The following is a 23,109-nucleotide window of genomic DNA, read 5'->3' as shown; positions in this document are numbered from 1 at the left end:
GGTCAAAAAATATTGTGCACAAAAGTTTGGTGAAGCGAGATAAAATACTTTTACCTCTACTGCATATCAAGTTAGGCATAACGAAGCAATTTGTTAAAGCACTGAATAAAGATGGCAACTGCTTTAAGTACCTTTGCTTTAAATTTCCCGGTTTATCTGATACAAAACTTAAGGAGGGTATCTTCATTGGTCCCCAAATTAGAAAATTGGTTTTAGACGGTCAGTTTGAAACTACTATGGCTGACTCTGAAAGAGAAGCCTGGATTGCTTTTAAAAGTGTAATGGAAAATTTTCTAGGAAATCATTAATCACAGAATTATGAGAAAATTGTTCAAAACATGCTCAAAAAGCTTCACAATTTAGGTTGCAATATGAGCATCAAAATTTACTTTTTGCATGCCCACCTTGATTTTTTCCCCAAAATCTTGCACAGCTGAGCGAAGAACTAGGGTAGAGATTCCACCAGGACATAAAGGAAATGGAGCAGAGGTACCAGGGAAGGTGGAATACAAGCATGATGGCTGACTACTGCTGGTGTTTAAAAAGAGAGAAACCTGGAACTGTACATAAAAGAAAAACGATTAAACGTTCTTTTCAAACAAAGAGACGAAGGTCTGATTAATGAAAGTTTCAGAATTTTGATTAATACTTGTTAGCATTTACGTATTTTTGGATATATGAAAACGTATTCCTATCAATTTGTCATTACTAAATACAATAAAGTTATATACTTTCGTAAAAAACAATATTTTTTGATTTCTTAAACTGATGTATCTGGATGTGATAGAAAAAAATATAAGTCATATTTGAAATAACAGCAACATATTTCGGCAGTAGGACCTATTGAAATTCAAACCACAGTGAACAAACATAAATTTGTAAACTAGTGTAATCAGTACAGGCTGAAATTTGCACAAAAGGCTATTGCAGTCCCTAGCCAGCTGCACTAACATCTTGAAGAACAGGATATTGATGTCCTCCTTCAAGAACCATACTGAATTTGTGGAAAGGTCTCTTACTTACTTATTCCACGGCACTACAGTCCTTGTAGAACCCTGGCCTCCTCAAATATTTTTCTCCAGATGTCTATTTCCCTGGCCATTGGTCTCCATCGTCTCACCCTAAGCTGTCGTAGGTCGTTCTCTATGTCGTCCACATATCTCGTTCTCCCTCCCAGTTGCCCTTCCATTGCTTTCCTTGGCCATCTGTTTTCCTCCATTCGTATCTCGCGGCCTGGCCACTAAGTCTTGAGCTCTTTATCACTTCCACTATATTCGGTTCTCAACAGTTCCTTCAGCTCTTGGTTTGTCCTTATGTCCCATTCTTTCCCGACTTTTACAGGGCCAAAGATTTTCCTTAATCTCTTCCTTTCCCCACACATTTAAAGATTTTTCATCCTTTTTTTATTAAGCACCCATGTTTCACGGGCATAAGTCACGATAGGTCGTACCAGTTTAATATAACACTAATTTCGTTCTTCTAGAGAGCAGCTTTGATCGAAAGAATTTCTGCGGGGAAAAGTAGCATCTATTACCAGCATTAAGACGAGCCTGAATTTCTGGGGTGTTATTACTGTCATGCTGAATCACAGCTCCCAGATATTTGAAGGATCCTGTTCTATTAAAGCTATGCTTTGCTGTTTGCCATATCTATTGGGTACTTTGTCTCTCCTTCCTACTTGTAACCATAAACTTTGTTTTACTTTCATTTACCTTCAACCAAATCCTTCCTGCTTCTTTCTTAAACTCTTCAAAAGCTGCCCTCAGAATACGTGGGTTTCTGGAAGTCATCACTACATCATCTGCATAGGCTAAGTGCTGGTAGATTCTGTTATATATGGTCCCATTGGAGGTGGTTGATACTTTCCTCATAATCCTCTCCAACACCAAGTTGAAAAGGACAGTTGACAAAGGGGTCCCCCTGTCTCAGCCTTCTTCTCACTTCGAAGGACTCAGAGAGATTCCCTTGCACCTTAACCTTGCACTTGCTTCCTTCAGGCATGATCTTTGTCAGCCTTACAAGCTTTTCTGGTATACCCAGGTTTCCCATCGTTTCTAACAGCTCCAACTATCCACACTATCATATGCCATGCTGAAATTAATAGAGATGGTGTAGATCTACATTATATTCGTAGCACTTCTCCAAGATCTGCCTGAAGGTGGAAATATGGTCAACAGTCTATGGAACCCACTTTGATATTCACCAACTATTCCTTCTGCTAGACCTGCTATTCTTACACTGCACTTCCATGGAATGGAAGTGTTTCAAATATGGGTATGCCAAACAGTGGTTTTTATCTTCTTTTCACTTTTGGTTGCCTTTCTTTAATTCTAATTTATTATCTTATGTTGATAATGTCTCTATTTATTTTTATTCTCCTGTGCATTTTGATCAATCAGGGTTTTTTTTGCAGTCATGAATCAACAAATTCAAAGTGTGTTCAGTTTTCTTTATCTTCCTTTACTGATAACTTGAATATTCAGATTAATTCAACTCATTTATTCATTCAATTCACTACGCTGGGTCGCCAAACAAACAGCTGCTCCACACCACCGACCCACAACAGGTAAAAAGATACATCGTATCAATTCTTTACCCGGCAATACTGTATGCTTCAGAGATATGGGCCTCGGCTGCTGAATCCAATATTAAAAGTATATTCTCTGCCTAATTCTGGCTTCTAAAATGGGCCAACAGCGAACTCCACCTTCCCCCAGCTCTCAGATCAATGCACTTAGCAGAAGCCCTTCAACTAAACAGGCTCCAATCCTATATCTGAGAAAGAAAGCTGCTGCTCACCATGAAGATGGCCACCGGTAAAATTACAGAGCCGAACTTCTGGGATCACTGCTCTTGGCACATTCCCCCCCCCCCCCTTATCTCCGGTCTTCAGCACAGCTGCTAACAAACCATAACCAGCTAGTACTAACCAGCAGATTTCTGCCAAAGCAAATGCTGCCCTCACTGCAAGCCATCGATGGGGACCTCCAAGAAGTGGTCAACAATAAAAAATACAGGAAGGGAATCCTCCTGAAACTGAAAATTTAAAACTGGGCTTTGTTGCCTTCCAATAATCTGATGTAATGTATGTTTTTCTCATGTGTAACTCTTTTGTACATATGTTTTGCAAACCCCTGGCACCACCATGCTGTGACAGGACTAACTGTATGTATATCATGCTGCAATTAAAGATTCTATTCTATTCATATTTTTCCTACTGATTGAAATTTTTTGCAATTCCTTTAGATTGTAAGTTGTCATATACTCTTAATGGTTGCAAAGTACACTTGAAAAAATCTTGAAGGCATTTTGACTTTGTGTGTTTGATCTGGTTGCAATCTCTGATTATAAGATGGTTCTAAGTACTTTAACTTTTTTCATAAATCCTTTATGTACGGGTTCATTATATAGTCTTCTGCTTGACTTTGCCAATTTTGGCAACAGAATACTTTTGTCTGAAGTAGTTGAATTGTAAGTTGCTCTCTCTTTTGTTTTTCATGCACCATTTATGTAAGCAGTTAGAAAATAATTCTGCATTAATTCAATGAAAATTTGAAACTGTAGACTGGATGATGAAGCATTTCAATAATCAAGTTTTGCTTCCTTCAGTTTTAATCATTGAAAATCCCCACTGCTGGACTTCGACTGCATTTAAATGGTTCCAATTTTGAGAACAATGAATCATAAAATGATGAAAATGGATCATTTCTTTGTGAAGACATCAAGTGAACTGGTGAATCTGTTATTAATATATCCAGTGACTTGGTCTAAGGACATAGCAAATGAAATTAAAGAAGACATTTAATTTGTGATTAACATGTAATTTTCAAGGGTGTATGAATGCATTTATTTATTTTGAATTGTAAATCTTACTAGCCTTGGCTCTATATATATATATATATATATTAAAAGCACAAGTGAAAAAAACAGATACAGTATAAGAAATTTCAAGTATTGAGAACTGGAATAAATTTATAAATTATACTTAATAAAAGTCCATTTCTAATTTAACCAAAAGCTAAAAATTTAATTTTATATTTAATTTTTTTAACGCAAATAGTTGTGCTCCATTTAGGAGTGAGTGAGGAATATAAAGGGTTAAAGAATTAAAAATCTGTTTAAAATGTTAGCATCTACTTAAATTATGATAGGAACATTTTTTTTTTTAGTGAGGTATTAACTTCACAATCAGTATACATGCTTACATTGTCTTTTATAACTTATATTAGAAATAATGTGCTAATCTAAAAACTTCAAAATTTATTTATTTACAGTATAAATAAGAGTTCCTGAGTTATTAAAACTATGTACATATATACACTTCCTTTTTACAATGTCCCTCATTTCTCAAATTGCAGGTCAAATGCTTTAGGTATTTATAAATTTAGGATAAAACAACCAGTTTCCCTATATCCTTCATATCTCTTTCAATCATTTCTGCTTGATATCATTTCTTTACTGATAAATAATTTTAATTTCATAATCACAATAGTTAAAATAATTAAATAATAATTGTTTTTTTTGTGTACAAAACACTGTAATCCAATATTTTACCCTGATCACATATTCTGTATCGTTGGCAGTGTCTGGCAAGTATAAAAGAACAATCAAGAATAAGAACTGTTGCTCACATCCACCCCAAGATATTTGTTACTCAGGAAATCACAGTGAGGCAATTGTTGGATACCACGGTCTACGTCTTCTACTGTTACCACATCAGGACATCTATTGAGTAAAAGTAATCAATTCTATATAAATATAAAAATAGTATGAAAACACATAAAATAAAATTATTCTACTGCCCAATGAAATAAACAGTTAAATGCACCAAGCTAAGTGTGTCAAGAAGAAACTGCTGTGAAGTTGATATCCTTTCATAGAAGTTCCTTCATTTCATTTTTCACAATATTAAAGAAACTCTTTACACAGTACAGCAAAATAAAATAAATTTCTTTTATTGTACAATACTTCTTAACTATATACAAGAAAATATGTACCCTACAGGTTACACTTATGGCAATATGGAACCTCAGATAACTGTACTTTGTTAAAAATGATGAGGCAAGAAATCAAAAGATATTTCCAGTTTTCAACAAGAACTTCATAAAGTAACATAACAGCTTTATAAAACTTCAAGTTTCTGTAAATTTAATAACAAAACATTAATTATAATAAATGCATTACTAAAAACATGGGTAGATACCACCTTTATTTAAATGGGTAATAAAAAAAAAATTTTTAAATGAAAACCTCAAACATGAAAGATATCAGAATCTATAGTACTCGGTACCATGCGTGGGATGAAGGCTGAGAAGATGAAAGAACATACTTGTTTATCTTAAACTTGAATTGCTGTAGATTGTAATTTTCAGAAAATGTGTGTGAAGGGAGGTTGTTACAAAAAAAGGAGTTGAAGGAATAAATGAGGAAGAAAAGTTGGTTCTGTGAGTTTGAATGTGGACAATAAAAGGATGCTGACTGGTCGTGTGGCATGTGTTAATGGAAGTATCAATAGGACAAAAAAAAAAGCAGAACAAAATGTCCATGAGACAGAGAGTGGACAGATTCTGTAAGAGATGGGTCATTAATTAATTTAACTGTCTTCTTCTGAACTGACTCTAGGAGCCTCAGAGAGAGGTTGGGGGGGACAACACCGCATATGTGGGAACAATATTCCATAGTAGGGCAGATTTGAGATTTGTACAGAGTGAGTAATTGTTTAGAAGAAAGGTATCACTGAGAGCAAAAGAGAAAAACCCAGTTTTTCAGATGTAGTAGTAGTAGTAGTGGCATGTGATGCAAGAAAGCAAGTGTATGAGCTTATGCAGCATCAGCCAAAAAAAAAAAAAAAAAAAAATCACACCATTCCCCCCAAATGCTTGTCCAGTTCCTCCTTAAATTTATTCAACCTATCAATTTCCACAACGACAGATTGAAGTTTGTTCCAGCAATTAACCACCCACTGGCTAAAGGCAAATTTCCGCACATCTATTCTACATCTGTTTTTTCTTAATTTGAATGTATGCCCCCTTAGGTTCGTAATCTGAACAAGTGGAAGAATCTCCATCAGAATTCAGCATGCTCAACCCATTCAAGGCCTTATACACCTCAAAGGAAGTAGAGGAAGCAATACCTGTGTTTATGAAGAGAGATTAGAAGTCACTGAACACAAGCATAGGAGAAGAAGAATCCTTTTTCAAGATATAAGACTAGACTGAGTTTTAAAAAGACTGATATTAACTAAGGTAACTATGCCCTACTGGAGAATTACCTAGAGATCAGCATTTAAGGAATTGGTAGTGGATATTCAAGAAGTTGAAGCTGTTTGCATAGGGCAAGTCTGAAACTGGAGGATGGAATGCAATGTGCTATCGTCAGAAAACTACGAATAGGATTTTTAGTCAACGGAAAAAGGTCATTAATATACAAGAGGAAAAGAGTGGGAAAAAGAATTGAAACTTGAAGAACACCAAATAATTTGTGCAGAGAAGTTAGAAGGCAGAGAACTGTCTGCCAACACCTGCAGTGAGTAATCAGAGAGAAAATTGCATACCCAATTACAAAAAACAGTTGGCAATCCATAAAATGGCAGTTTATTTAAAAGACCTTTATGCCAAACACGATCAACAGCCTTTGAAATATCAAGAGCAACTTCTTGAGTTTCACCAAACTTTTCCATTGAATTTGCCCATGGATGTGTAACATAAGCTAGTATGTATCAATCCACTGGTTACAGTGGATTGACACTAATGGAATTCATATGGGCAATCACTGACCAGATGGAAGGTTTCTAGATCCACGTCAGTGTCAATCCACTGTAACAATGGATTGACACTGATGGAATTCATGTCAACAATCTGACCAGATGGAAGGTTTCTAGATTTAGGAGTTGGCAGTTATTTAGGAACTGGCTGGATATGAGCACATTTCAAAGTGGTAGGAAAGACACCAATGGAATAAGAAGTGCAAAAAGGTGACACAGAACAGGAGCAAGCTCCACAGGTTTTGATAACAAGCAGAGAAATATCATCAGGACCTGGAGCTTTCTTGGCATCAAGACTGTTCAAGGTTCTTCTGATATCCTTTTGATGGTTGGTTGGTTGGTTGGATTGGATATTTTACTGTCGCATCAGCTTCTATGGCTATAATGCACCAAACTTATGATTTATGGCTTATTCACGGTGTTTTTTGTTATGATTTTTATATCAAATTGTAGTAGTTTATGCATTTCAGAAACTGGAAGACTTCGGATATATTAGATTTATCTGACAATATTGTTCGTAATGAAAATGTGTCTGTTCCTTAAAAGGAACAGACACATTTTATCTGTAATAATTTGTTACCAGCCTGTTCCTGCCATTTTTTTTGCCACTGTTTTTCGCCACTATTTCGAATTATAATTTTATAGTCCAGATATGGTATTTTTATGGTATTGTTGATTGGGCTTTCTGCTTGTTTTGCTGCTTGGTCTGCCTGTTCATTGCCATCTATTCCTACATGTCCGGGAACTCAGAAGAAAGTTATGTTTTGCTAGTTTTGATAGCGTGTTATTATTTTATATACGGTCAGATGGGTATTTATGGCGTTATCCTTTAAGGCTTGCAGAGCATTGAACGAATCTGTAAATATTATACTGTTGGAGATGTTGGTTAGCCACATAGGGTTCATGGCTAGTTGTAGAGCCTCAAGTTCTGCCGTATAAATGCTGCACTCAGTTGGAAGTAGTTTGGAAATGATGGTATTCGGGAATTTGGCTGCTATTCCTACTTTGGTTTCTGTTTTGGAACCATCTATGTATATCAAGGTAGAATTTACAATGTTGGTCTCTGTAAGCTGCGTGTAATTGTTGGAAATTTTGTGTAGGTAGGGAATCCTTGTTCCATTTATGCATATGGAGATCGCATATCGTTTGAATGGTATCCCAAGGTGGATATGGAGTTTTAGGAGAAATTGCTATTTGATTGAGATTTAAATTACGTTGTTGGATTAGGCCTCTTAAATATATGCCTACTGGTTTGTTAGCATTTGGATGTGCTCTATATAAGTTATCCAAACTTGATTTGTGTAGGATTGTCCATGTCGGGTGGTCAGGTATTGATTTTATCTTTGCAGTGTAGTATAACAGCAAGTTTTGTCTCCGAAGTTGTAGTGGTGGTTCATGAGCCTCTGCATATAGGCTGTGGACTGGTGAGGTGCGATATGCTCCTAAAGCTGTTCGTAAAGTGCTGTGGTGCACTGGATCAAGCCACCTCAGGGCACTCGCTTTGGCTGAGTTATACACAGGGGTTCCATAGTCTAGTCAAGATCTTATGAGGGCTCTGTATAATCACAACAGAGTAACTCTATCTGCACCCCAGTTCGTTGCAGACAAGACTCTCAAAATGTTTAGTTTCTTGAGGCAGTTTGTTCTTAGTTGTTTTATATGTTCCAAAAAAGTTAGTTTTTTATCAAGAATAAGTCCAAGAAATTTTATGGTTGGCTTGATTGGGATTAACTGTCCATTAAGTTTTAATTCCGGATCTAAACGAAGGTTTCTTTTCCTACAGAATTGCACACCTATATTTTTTTGTGTGGAGATTGTGAAACCATTTTCCTGAGCCCAGTTGCTGACCTTGTTTATTGCACCTTGTAACTGGCGTTCTATTGTTCTCATGTTTTGGGATTGGAAAGAGATACTGAAATCATCTAGGTAAAGAGATGTATTTATGGAGGATGGTATATGTTGGGTTATAGAGTTTATTTTTATTGCAAACAAGGTGGCACTGAGGACTAATCCCTGTGGTACTCCTCCTTCTTCTTGTAGGAAGACCTTTGAGTGTGTAGCTTGTATTCGTACTTGGAAAGTTTGATGCTGTAAAAAGTTCTGGATGAAAACAGGGAGATGTCCTCTTAGCTTTAAGTTATATATGTCCTGGAGAATGCCATTGCGCTAGGCTGTATCATATGCCTTTTCGATATCAAAGCATATCATGACTAAATGTTGTTTTCTAATGAAAGCATTTCGTATGTTGTTTTCTATTTTAATCAAGAGGTCCAAGGTTGATCTATGTTTCCTGAAGCCACACTGCACTGGGCACAAAAGGTTATGGTTTTCTAGGTACCACGAGTCTTGAATTTATAATCTTTTCCATTAACTTTCCTAGGCAGCTGGTGAGTGCTATTGGACAGTAGCTGTTTAGATTAGTAGGATCTTTACCAGGTTTTGGGAAAGCCAGGACAATTGCATGATGCCACATGTTAGGAAACTCTTGTTCCATATAAATTCTGTTGTATAAAAGAAGTATAGATTGTAAAGATTCTTCACTGAGTTTCTTTATCATTATATAACTGATGCCATCTGGACCTTCTGCACTTTGTTTTGTTTGTGACAGTACCTTATGGAGTTCCGTTATGGTTAGTGGATGGTTATATATTGTTCTACATATTTTGTGGAGAATTTTAAGTTGTATTTTTCTTGATGATTTTTATATTTCTGGAATTCCGGTGAATAGGATGTGGTGTCAGATATTTTGGCAAATGTTTCACCTAAAGCATTTGCTATTTCTTTTGGATCAGCGATGTCTTGTTCTTGCCAATTGATAATTGGATGTACTAAATTTTGGCATCTATTATTCATTTTTCTTATTTTATTCCAAACTGTTTTAGTATTTGCAGTTCTATTTATGGTTGAGGGGAAACGTATCCAGGAGGCTTTCTTGCATGCCCGTCTGACATATCTTGCTCTTGCTCTCATTTTTTTAAAATGTATTAGATTGTCTGTGGTAGGACTTTTGCGAAAAATATTCCATGCTCTGTTTCTATCTCATTTTGCTTGGGTACATTCCTCATTCCACCAAGGCTTTGGGAATAGAGGAAGTTTGGTAGACGTTTTTGGTATTGATTGTTCTGCTGCTTGGCTAATTTGATTCATTACATATTGTACTGCTTGGTCAATGGTTAGTTGTCAGACTCTCTGTTGTTCGATTACTGCTAAATTTTTGAATTTTTCCCAGTCTGCTTTGTGAAATTTCCATTTGGGTTTTTGTCTGGATTGACATAGGGTGTCTTTTGTTAAAGTGACAATAATGGGATAGTGTAATGGTTCTTCATGAACTGTCCATTCTAAAACAGGATATAATGCTGGGGAGCATAAAGTAAGGTCTATCGCTGAGCTGGTTCCTGTTGGAAGGTGGAAATACGTGTGTTTTCCACTATTCAGGAGGATTAGATTTTTGGCATCTATTACTTTTTCTATTTGATGTCCTCTTTTATTAAAATCAGTATTTCCCCATAAAGGGTGATGTCCATTTAGATCCCCCATTATACAGTAGGGAGGGGGATAGTTGATCTATTAGTTCTTCTAAGTCTTCGTAATTTATTTCTTGGTTCGGGGGAAAATATATTGATATTATTATTAAACTAATTGTTGCTATACATACTGCTACTGCCTCAAGAGTGGTTTGTAGGTGGACTGCTTGGACTGGTATGTGAGAATTGACAAGGATTGCAACTCCTCCGTGGGCTATAGAATTATTTATTCAGTCTCGTCTATGTATAGTGTAATTCTTGATTAAGATTGTATCGTCAGGTTTTAGATATGTTTCTTGTAAGCAGAAACATATCGGATGATATTGAGAAATTAAATCACGAACATCGTCAACATTCTTACGGAAACCTCGGCAATTCCATTGAATAAGGTACTACGCATTGTTTTGTTTTAGATGAGTTTTCTGGTTGTTTTCTTGTTACTGTTTTAAATTTTTCTGTCCATGGTTTGTCTTTTTTAGGGAAATATGGCTTTCCAGTGTCCATATCTTCCTCGGCAAATATTTCTAGAACGGGCTCTTCTTGTGTTTTTCCTGCTGTGTCCATTTGTTCAGCAGCTTGGTACATTATTATGGAGGTATCTTCTTTGGTTTTTCCGTGCAGCGGTGAAATTACTGTTGGTGGAACTGAGATAGGGGTGTTTGCCGCCTGTTCTCGTTTCTGCTGTTTGGGGACATGAGCCATTTGCGTGCCCAATTCGACGATTCATTTGGTGCAATTGTGACTTCGGTTTGTGATTCTGTTGTTTGTTGGTTCTGGGTTATTTGTACTACTTCAGCTATCTGTGCGTAGGTAGGTTTCCTCATGTTGGCTGGTTGTATCTGGTTGTATCGCCTTTCTGGCTTCCTGGTATGCAACTTTGTGTTCTTCTTTGTATTTTTGGATTTTCCTTTCCTGTTTCCATCTTTCGCATTCTCAAGAGTAGGCAGTATGGCTTCCACTACAGTTTGGGCATTTAGGGTGCTCGGTTGTGCATTCTTGATTGGTGTGTTCTCGGGAACCACATTTGGCATATATTGCTGTTCCTCTGCAGGTTGTTTGTGAATGTCCGTATTTTTGACATTTAAAGCATCGAACAGGATTTGGTATGTATGGTCGGATTTGACAAAGCAAGTATCCTGCTTTCACGTGCTGTGGTGGACTTGGAGTGTTGAAAGTTAAAATGATATTTCTGGTCTGGATGATTATTCCTTCTTTTTGACCGTTATTCTTTTAAAATGAATGACTCCTTGGGTTTTCATTTCTTGTAATATTTATTCTTCTGTTATAGTGAGGAGATTCCATTCAGAGATTACCCCTTTCGAGGTGTTTAAAGTATTATGGGGTGTAATTGATACTGGAATTCCCCCAAAAGTGGACGTTTTCATTAGTTGGTCTGACTGTCATATACTGGCTGTCTCAATTAGTAGGTTGCCTGATTTTAATCTTTTTACTGCTTTTGGAGTTCCAGCTATGCTTTCCAGACATTTTTGTAACGGGAAAGGGGATAATTTTCCAGTAGACTCTTCGCCCGTAGAATGAACGATGAGATACTTTGGAGCGGGTATCTCATATATATATATATATCGGTTTTTTGCCTTTTGGCCATGTTTGTACAAGCTTCTTCACGTTCTTGAGTTGACCGGGCCATGTTAGAAGATTTTGTAACCGTGTTATCAGAATCCATGCTGTTTTGCCCTGGGAATGAGAGCCTTTCCTCCCAGGTTTCCAGCCCCACCACGCCACGTGGAGAGAAGCGGCGCCACCTAGTGACCAAGCGGGAAAAAAAGGGGGGGGGGGTTAGTGAGCAATTAATATAAAGAAAGGTGACTTTCCTTTCTGTATTAGTAAGTTTTAATGTGCTAAATGTTATTAATATATGCAGTAGTAGTTTAAGGAGTTTGCAAAAACTCACACAAAAAATAAGCTCTTTATAATAATTGGCACGCTAGAAAATTCGCTGAAAGGTCATTCGAATTGCTACGCTTGGCACTCGGAGCCTCTTTTGATGGAAGACCACAGGAGACATTGAATGAAGTGTACTGGGACTGGTAGGAGGTGGTTTACCAAGGCCATCAATACAAGAGTTAGAAGAAAAGTAGGATGCTTTATCTTTAAGTCAGCTTTATCTTTAGCAGAGGTGGAAATAGAATCATCAGGGTTTTAATAGAGGTGGGAGTAAAGATTGGCAAAAGTTGCAGCTTTGGCAAAAGACCAGAAAGCTTGACTACTGCTTGGCCAAGAAGCAAGGTTTCTACTCACAGCCTGTTTAAAATCTAGTATCGAGTTTGAACTGACTAATAACTGCTTTACAACTATTGCGAGCTTTGGTGTAGGCAGAAAATGAAACTGGAGATTTGGATGCAAGCCAATTGCTATATGCAACATTCTTATCATGAACAGCCTTAGCACATTTATTGGAAAACCAAAGTTTAGATAAATTACATGATTTTAAGGTGGAGTGTGGAATAAAGAATTTCATCCCTACAAGAATAATTTCACTGGCACAATCTGAGCAAATATTGACATCAGAAGATTTAAAGCAGCAATTCAACGTTGGGACATGGATTATAGTTGAAGTGCTGCTTGCTCCAATAATGTTCAGAGATGGCTGAATCAGCAAAATCAGCATGACGGATTGCCCCTCATGCTCACAGACTCGATTGTATAAATTGTGCTATTTGGCCAATATAATATACCACACAATCCAGGTAAATAATACAATAAACTACATTAGTGTGATGCAATAGCAGAATAATCTGTTTAGCCTTAGATAGTACTGACTGCAGTTTTCTGCCAGGGAGCTGCACACAACCAATATGGTAACATTGCAACATCCTGGAAATGCATGCAGACATGTCTGGAAAGTGGGGAATGTAAGCAGTGGCAACTAGTGTATTGTCCTGACTAACACAGGAAGCAGATTCATGATCAAAAAATTGGAATCTGTCCAGTACATCGGGGGGGGGGGGACTGAATCTTGTCAAGTCTGTTTTGATTCTGATGACCTCTGCCTCCTTATCAGTGATACCATCAGTGCTTTTACACTATATTTTGACTTGCTGTCATAAACATTTAAGTTGACAGAGGCACATTGCTTTGAAAGCTACAGATGTGTGTATTCATTTATTATATTATAGCTTTCTTTCTATTTAAATTATATTCATTTTTATTTGTATTAATTTATTTTAATAAACTTCTCTTGTTTATGTTATGTGTTCATCAGTCAATGGAATATTATTTCAATACATATAATTGAGACTGTAGGTAAAAAACTTGTTCTGTGTGTATGCGTGCATGAGTGTGTGTGAGATAGAGAGACCAATATAAAGTCTGAAAAATATAAAAAACATTTCTCACTTTTTACCATCCGTTCGTTCATATCCTTCGTTTAGAGCTGAACGAAGAATTTCCTCCATGAATGCTTTGCAAGCCTGAAAATATAAAGTTTAAATTGATTTTAAAGAATTAAATAGAAACTGCTACTTTTTATAGTATTTAGTGTTAGTCTAAGGATACACATTAAGTATGAGTAGCAAAGTATTATTTATACTGAAAATAAATATTGCCACAACTGACAAAACGTCAAATTAAAATTTTATCAAAAATATACAGTGAGAATTAAGAAATAAAAATGATATAATAAAAGAAGAAAATATACAGAAACTATTGAAATAATATAGACAAACTAATTAGTACCAGAAGTAAATATACTAAAAGCACTAAAAATATAAACACTAAGAAAGTTAAAGCAAATGTACACCAAGTGGCTTTCGGAGTGACGTGCTACTTTATCAACTTAGACAAGACAGCACGGCACACATCATTAAATCCTGCAGAAGTATAACACACACACACACACACACACACACACACACACACACACACACACACACACACACACACACACACACACACACACACACACACACACACAACCAAACTAATGCTGAGTGTGGATGATGAAAAAGGAAAGAGAGGGAGGGGAAGGGAAAAGAAGAGACAAATATCAGCCAATGGACTCTGTGGAGGTAGGACGATGCATGTTTTCCATGTTATTAGCTCACCATTTCTCATCATGTTGCAAAATTATTGCTTCCATAATGGGGTGTATGCAGATTCCACAATTAAAATTAATGATGGAACCCACAACAGCCACACAACCAACCACTTCTAACCAAGAACAATGACGAGCATCACACACGTGGTCCAAAATTTCAACATTAAAACATGGGCTAAAACTCGTGTGCTGCTCATACCAATAATGTTCCACAATAGCAGAGCGGGCAAAATTGGACTGACGAATAGTCGCCCACCTCAACCCCCATGCTCCAAAATACAATCATGAAATCTGTATTCAGATTTGCCAATGTAATGAATCCCACAATCTGAGCATGTAATCCAATAAACTGAATCTGCTCATTGTAGCAAGGGAATGATCAATTTAACAGTAGAAACCACTGAATGTAACTTCTGCAAGGAAGCTGAGCACAACGAAAATCTCAGCATCTTTGTCAATAGCACTGACATAATTGGACCATACCTGACTAAATAATGCTCTTGCAGTACTATGTAGATGTCTGAGACACGTGCTGACTTATAATTAGTAAACTGCCCATGGTACACTGGTTTTCTGTAAACTAAAGTCACCAAAACCTGGAACCCACTGGTGACATTGGTGTATGTATGTGTACACATATGCACACAAACAGTAAACTAAAACTTGGCATCCTCAGGGATTGGAAAGTGCAGATTTTAAAAATTTATGGACTTTAAAAGGAATACCAAATGGTTCAGCATTAACAGTGATCTTATTTACATCTGTGAATAAGATCATTCATGGTATTTTTTGAATATTCATGGTATTCAAACTGTTGTTTGAAGATAAAGCACTCAAAACCTACACTGGTATTATTATGTTTATTTTCAAATTGGAATTTATTTCTAAATTTCCAAAATGTACATAATGGAATCAAACGTTTTGTGGTATTCTCCTACCACTTTTTCAATGACTGCAAAGACAGTAACGAAGGGCTATTACTATGGAATTCTAAAAATTTTTTTAGTAGAATTAAAAGTTTTAATAAACAAACTTAGATCTAATTCGAAGAATTTTGTTTTAAGGTAAATTTTTATGTAGTAAATAACAATAATACATAAACACTTACCAGCGGTCTTAGCAATATCACCGTCACAAAAGATCAGTTAGGTCACAAGAACTTGTTTATACAGGTATAAACTTGTATATACAGGTAGCCCTTGGTAGCCAACCTGTATATACAGGTAGCCGACGGTTTGAAAGAGGCTAACGCTTCTGCTCCTAGGTGCAAATGTCTCTGGCACTTTAAAATTAAAACCAATGTTGGCATACCATTCACAGACACCACATGCTCTCAAGGGCCTAAACAGAGCCACATTTCCAGTCTACTGGAAATGGAACAGGAGGGCTTGGGTGACAAAAGAAATCTTGGATTAGTACACAAACTATTTTTGCCCTACTGTGCTCCATTTTTGTCAAAAGAATGAGTTAGCAGCCAAGGCTCTTCCCTTGGACAATGCCCCTGGTCATCTTGCAAACCTTGCTGAAGTTGGAACATCTCGGGACATCAATGTTGTTTACATGCATATCAAACACTTCAGTTTTAAAACCAATTGACCAGGAGGTAACAGCAACTTTTAAAGCCTATTACCTCTACCAAACCTTCATGGAAATGTAAACAATCAAGGATTATGGCACTCATTTGACATTTTGAAGGGCATTAATAACATCAATGAAGCTTCAGAGGAAGTGACAGTGAACTGTTTGAATGGAATGTGATGCAAACTTCTCCCACAATTTATGCACTACTACACAGGATTGGAGCCAGTGGAGAACACTGTTGAAGAAGTCAGCAGACTGACACAAGAGGTGGAATTGGAGTTGAAGATGTAACAGAGCTGTTGGATAGTCACGGACAGCAGCTTTCCAATGAAGACTTGGAAGATTTGGAACGAACTAAGCCAACAGAAAGAGGAAGAGAAAGAAAAAGATGAAGAGCCCCTCTAAAATCTATGAATACAAGTGATCTACAGTACATCCTTTGAGCCATAGAGACCCTCTATGGCTCAAAGGAAAAAAGAAGAAATCTTGACAGTCACCACTGCATGATTTCTTCAAAAAAAGGAAAGACCCTCAACCAGGGAATTCATCAGAGAAGTAAAATCTTTGCATTACACCACTGTCAAAAAGGATCAATGCAGGGCCTTACAAAAACTTTCGGTCTGGGCTTCGAACATATCAAAATGTACAAAATTTAATATTTTCATTTAATTAAATTTAGTTTAGTCTACTGGAAATGGATTTCATGTATTTATGAATATAAATCAATTAAATGTATTTCGTTTAATCGATTTATATTCATAAAAATACTGTTTTCATATTCATAGTATTCATTTCAGAGCTTTAATATAATATATTACTTATGCAAATTAAGAGAGGGGCCTGGCACATAACTCATTGACTTACATTATATAATTAGATTCATTTTACACAGATTTTTTTTTTGCAACAGTTCCTTCAGTAACAGAACCCCATCATAAACCGAGGTCTACTCATACTGTGGTTTACTTAATCTTGTTGCCAGGTGGTTTGGTGGATAAGTGTCTATGATTATCTTTTATAGTCTTGATCACAGGATTTACTTGTGCCCTGAGGGTATCATCACTGCAAGTATTGGCTTAATAGGTAATGGGGGATGTTGATATACATTTAAGGATATGTGATAAAAATTAAATAAATAGAAATAAAAACTGTTTAAATTAAAATAGAATAAGACAAAATTAAATAAATAAACTAAATTGTATAATTTAAATAATATTGTTGGAAAACTATCAGTTAAGATCTGTTTCTATGGTAGCTGGTAGGGATTTCTACTTTGTAGTCTACTTCTTAGTTGGGGGGAGAATATTTGGTTGGCTGAGAAGTTTAAACTCATTTTTAATTTGGGTTAAGACTATTCTTAAAGGTATATATGTGGCTGTTTTTGAATTGATTTCCTTTGTTGCAGCTAATGTTATCCATGGCTCCTATTAAATAGGCTTCTTTGTAGAGTCTCTGGTTATGGTAGCTGCAGCGGTCAGTACTGATGTTTCGGAAGACGCTGTCCATTAGAAGAAGATAAAAAATTGCCATTTCTTGACCTAGTACTAAGCAAAACCAACACCACAACAGAAATTTATAGAAACCTACTGACAAGGGATCTATCTTCCATTTCTCACCTGACCATCCCTCAAACACAAAAATAGGTGTCCTGAGGGCCTACTACTGGAGAATTTTTCTGCAAAGGTCAAGGACAAAATCCTCTAGATAATCTTCAATAACTGTGGTTATCCACATAAACTCATATCAAAAACACAACAGAAAAATTCTCCAACAATATTCCTCATGAAGATAAACAATTTATCACTATCTGCTATTGCCGACCAGGCCAGCCAGGTGGGTAAAGTGCCTGCCTGGCAACCCCAAGGTCGCGGGTTCGAATCCCGCCTCGGGCTTGGATCAAAGTACTGCAAAAACTTTGGGAGGTGCACTATGGCCACAGAAGCCGATGCGCCAACTACCACAAAAAAAAAAAAAAAAAAAAACTATCTGCTATGTATCAGCGAAGAAACAGCTAAAAAACATAATCACAGACAAAGTAAAAGAACACAAGGACATTGACAAAGGCAGAATAACAAATTTAGACCTGACTTTCCGTACAGGGACAGAGGACCACAAATGGGCATTTTCCGAAAAAATCAGTGCTAGCCACAGACAGATACCATAACTGTACTGTATACAAAGAATCCTTTTTAATAGGAGCCACAGATAACATTAACCAGGACAAAGGAATTCAGACCGAAAACAACCACATAGACATCTTTAAGAATAATTCTATTCTTGAAGATGTGTATGTGGCTGTATTCAATCTGAATTTCAACTTCTTAACCACAACCAACCCTCTAACCAAATAACCCCCCCCCCCCCAACTAAGAAATCCTTACCAACTACCCTAGAAACAGATCTTAACTGATAAAATAGTCCAACAATATTATTTAGATTATACAATTCAGTTTATTTATTTAATTTTCTTATTCTTTTTTAAATTAAACAATTTTTATTTTATTTCTATTTATTCAATTTTTATCACATATCCTTAAATGCATCTACATCCTCCATTACCCATTAAGTCAATACCTGCAGTAATGATACCCACAGGGCACAAGTAAACCCTGGGATTGAGACAGAAGTGATCTTTTGTGATGGTGATATTGCAAAGAAAGCTGGTAAGTGTTTATATATTATTGTTATTTACTATATAAAAATTAACCTTCAAACAAAACTCTTCAAATCAGATTTAACTTTGATTTACTAAAACTTTTAATTCTACTAAAAATTTTTTTAAAAATTCTATAATAATAATAATAATAATAATATGCAGTCGGTGCATATTATTATGTACATATTTCCAATTCAGAAATAAATATAATAATATCCAACATAGGTTTTGAGTGCTTTATTATCTTCAAACAAGATAATTTATAATAACTAAAAGATAGTGCTGGTGATTACAAATGTAAATAGCAGTTCAATTCATTAAATGTAAACAAATGACAATAAACAAAATCACAGAAACTGTTGCCACATGCTGTAATTATCAATTTTAAATGCATGCCTAGAACAGTCTCAGAAAGAATATCAATCAATGTGCTAGAGGGAAAATATAGTTTCAAATTGGAAGATAATAAAAAAACTATTCATCTTAAGGAATGATTATAATGAGGTATATGTAATCTTTAAAAATTTATGTGATATTTTGATTTTAATAATATACTGTGGAGAAATTCAATCAATTCTCACAAGTAATAACAAAGGTTTCTATGTTTCATTTTAGTTGCCATTATAACTTGTCATGCATCTCACAACTATCTTACTAGCTATAATGGCATAAAAAAACCTTGGTTATATGGAATACATCTATTGTCTGTGCATATCAGTAAATCACTGTTTATGGATGACGTGATTAACCACAGGTTTAATGAAATAAAGGTTTTTCTGGATATAATCACAATGGACATTTTTGATCTCTGTCTCTCTCTCCTCATCAAGCTGTTCTAAAGCAATATATATTATGGCTATGTGCTACATGCCCAGTCATCATCATCATCATCATCATCATCAGCCATTTTCAATCCACTGCAGGATGAAGGCCTCTCCAGCAACTTTCCAGTTCCTTCTGTTTTGAGCACTGGCCATCCATTTACTACCCACAAACTCATGAATTTCATCTATCCATCTCCGCTATTGTCTTCCAGGTTTTCTTCTAGCTCTTCTTGGATACCATTCTGTTATTTTCTTAGTCCATCTGTCATCATGTCTTCGAGCTATGTGTCCTGCCCAAGACCATTTTAGTTCTTTAGTTTTGATAAGAATGTCCTTTACTTGAGTTTGCTGCCTAATCCATGTGTTTCTCTTCTTATCTAACAGTCTGATTCCCAATATAATTCGTTCCATTCTTCGCTGTGTAGTTCTCAGCTTCTCTTCCATTCTTTTGGCGAGTGCCCAAGTTTCACTTCCATAAGTCATGGTGGGGAGTATACATTGGTTCATTATTTTACGTTTCAGACAAACTGGGATATTGCTCTTCAGTATGTGATTGTATTTCTTGTCATAAGCCACGATCCCAAAATTTATTCTTCTCTTGACTTCCAGCCATTTATCATTATTACAGCTAATAACTTGTCCCAGATAAGTATATGACTCCACCTTTTCAATTACTGCTCCTTCAATCGTTATATCCCTTTTTGTGGCATACTTGTTCATCATTACTTTTGTTTTAGCCATATTCATCTTTAGTCCAAAATCCTTACTAACTGTGCATAACTGATTAAGATTTTCCTCTAATTCTTTGGGATCGTGGCTTATGACCACAATGTCATCTGCAAATCGTAAATGGTTTAGGTACTCTCCATTCACATTGACTCCTTTCTGCGACCAGTCTAATCTTCTGAAAGCTTTCTCAAGGGTGGCAGTAAATAGCTTCGGAGATATTGTGTCTCCTTGTCGAACTCCTTTCTCGATTTTAAATTTCCTACTGTCTTTGTCTAGTCTAATAAAGGAGGTAGCACTCTCACATATTTTCTTCAAAATCATAATATATGGGGTATCTATGCTTTGTCTTTCCAGGCGCCTCCGTAGCCAGGTGGGAAGGAGCAGCAGTGCGTAGCACACGCTTCTTGATTAGACCGGGGTTCGAGCCCGTCACCACCAAATACGGAGGATGCGGAAAGGTCAGGCAATGACCACCGCATATTCCCGGAGCAATATGGCCTTAGTTGCTAATGCTCCTAAAAACCAAACAACAACAAACAACAACAGCTTTGTCTTTCCAGTGCCCTAAACATTGCCTTATGCTGTATGGAGTCAAATGTCTTTTCATAATCCACAAATGCCAGGCATAATGGTGTTTTATATTCATTTGCTTTCTCCATTAACTGTGCTATTATGTGAAGGTGATCCATAGTTGAGAATCCTGTCCTAAAGCCAGCTTGCTCTTTCGGTTGATTCTCATCAAGTATTCTTTTAATCTGTTAGTAATGACCCTTGTGAACAACTTGTAGATGTGGGATAACAAGCTAATTGGTCTATAATTTCCAATTTCTGATTTATCTCCTTTCTTATGGAGCAAAACCATGATTGCATTATTCCACTGCTTAGGCGTTACGCCTTTTCGAATGCACTTTGTGAAGAGCCTTGCCAGTTTTTGTGTTATGTCTCTTCCTCCCAATTTTAACAACTCTACAGTAACTTCATCTTCCCCCGGGGCTTTCTGATTCTTCATTTTCTTCAATAAAGTTCTACCTCATCAGGAAGAATATCGGGTATGTTGTATGTGTTGCTACTTTGCAATCCATCTTCCCCACTGCTGGCATCATTCCCTTGCTCCTTGTATAATTCTCTATAGTAGTCTTCTGCTATTTGAATTATGCCTTCTCTGCTGTTTATAAGTATATCATTGCTATTCTTCAGTTTCAGTATCATTTGTCTTTCTGTATTACTGCTCATGGCTGTTGATTTAAATCCTTTGTTTTCCCTTAATGCTTGTTCTACTTTTCTTGTGTTAAATCTTCTTATGTCCTCTCTGAGTCTCTTTCTAATGGCTTTGCATAACTCAGTATACTCAATTTTCTCCCTGTCAGTGTTTTTCTTCCTCTTCATTTGTTGTCTTTGGTTCATCATGACAAGTGTTTCTTGACTAATTTTTTCTTCTTTGGATTTCTTTTTCCCTATAGGTTTCTTGGGCTTTATCACTTTCAGAAAGTTGTAATATTCCTCGTCGATATCTTGGTCCTGACTAGTCTGCAGAAGCTCAAACTTGTTCTTAAGTTCCAGTACATACTGCCTTTTCTCCCCCTTCTGTTATCTCAAAGACCTTTGTATTATTTACTTGAGTCAGTTTTTTCCTTTCCTTTCCTACATTTATATCAAGTGTACATCTTACCATTCTGTGATCACTTCCAACATTTACCTTATTCAGGACAGTAACATGATTCACAATATATCTTCTGTTAGTGAGGATGAAGTCGATTTCATTAGTTGTTAATCCATTTGGACTCTTCCATGTCCACTTTCTGTTCACCCTTTTCTTGAAAAAAAGTGTTCATTACTGACAGTCCTTGAGATTCTGCAAATTCCACAAGTCTTTCACCTCTTTCATTTCTTTCTCCAATTCCAAAATTTCCTATGGTTCCCCGTTCTGCGCTGTTTTGTCTTTTTCCAACCTTAGCATTGAAGTCCCCCATAATAATAGTGTAGTGGGTTTTCTGCTCATCTAGAAGACTCAATTTCGGTGTACATTTCTTCAACCTCTTCATCATCATGGCTCGATATTGGTTCATAAATCGTTCTAATCTTTAGCTTGTACCGCTTAGAAATCTTGAGTATTAGTCTTGACACCCTTGGTGATGTACTTTTGAATTCCAAAATGTTGTTTTTAAAATCTTTATGGACCAGAAACCCAACTCCACCTTCACTCCTTTCACTGTTTCCATTGGTGTACAGCAGATTTCCACTTGATAAACTTATAAGTGATTCATTTCTTCTTCTTGTTTCAGCCAAACCGATGATATTCCAATTCACATTTTCTAATTCCTTTTCCAGCTCTAATATCCTGTCTTCACCGATGAGTGATCTTACGTTATAACAGGCCAAGTTCAGTTTCTGTGAATGGCAGCCTGGTCGTACCCAGAGATTCTTAGCACCCTCTGCTTCCACTCTGATCCTCTCACTGCCGTAAGAGGGAGAGTGAAAGCTGCTGGGGACTGAGGGCCATTTGTTTTGTTGTGCTGTCATATGCTGGAGGGTTTGGTCTTTTTCTCTTCACGCTGACCAGGCATCTTGAAGAGAACCACTCTACACGTTCATTGCCACCTAAGTGATGTAACAGGGCTTACCATCAAGAAGGTGTGCATGAGTGGATTTTAGGGCGGCAGGCCAACCGGACTTCTCCTAAATCTGTAATAGAGAGATATTGGATCCATCAGTGTTTTAGGCTGAGTGTCTGATAACACACAGGATACCTGTTCCCCTCTAAGCCCAGTCACATAGCTGTAATTTGCAAGAACAGCTTTGCACTAAGTTGTGACATTTACCAAATAAGCAACAGCACTAAAAGAGAGAAGCATTATTTTATTTTATTTTTTTTCAAGAATTTTTAAAGATAAATCCATTGTAGATAGGTAAAGGTAAAGTGCAGCCATTATCAACCCACTGCAGGATGGAAGCCTCCTCAACAATTCATGCTGAGG

At 36.5% G+C, this 23,109-nt stretch overlaps 1 protein-coding gene across 1 annotated transcript in view; it reads right to left on the bottom strand.

The window, feature by feature from the left end:
* Window positions 1-4,563: 4,563 nt before the first annotated feature.
* The window catches only part of LOC150074905 (uncharacterized), a 104,739-nt gene continuing 86,193 nt past the window's right edge, over window positions 4,564-23,109 (bottom strand). The window contains exons 9-10 of the mRNA XM_090389378.1: window positions 13,645-13,718; window positions 4,564-4,725 (exon numbers count right to left, since the gene is read on the bottom strand). Coding sequence (XP_090245504.1) covers window positions 4,608-4,725; window positions 13,645-13,718 — 192 coding nt within the window. The 3' untranslated portion in view covers window positions 4,564-4,607. The remainder of the gene's footprint in view (window positions 4,726-13,644; window positions 13,719-23,109) is intronic.

Source organism: Mastigoproctus giganteus, unplaced genomic scaffold (genome assembly GCF_048544385.1).
Source record: "Mastigoproctus giganteus isolate SK-2022 unplaced genomic scaffold, ASM4854438v1 scaffold_15, whole genome shotgun sequence".
Classification (NCBI taxonomy): domain Eukaryota; kingdom Metazoa; phylum Arthropoda; class Arachnida; order Uropygi; family Thelyphonidae; genus Mastigoproctus; species Mastigoproctus giganteus.
This window is presented reverse-complemented; position numbering and strand designations above follow the sequence as displayed.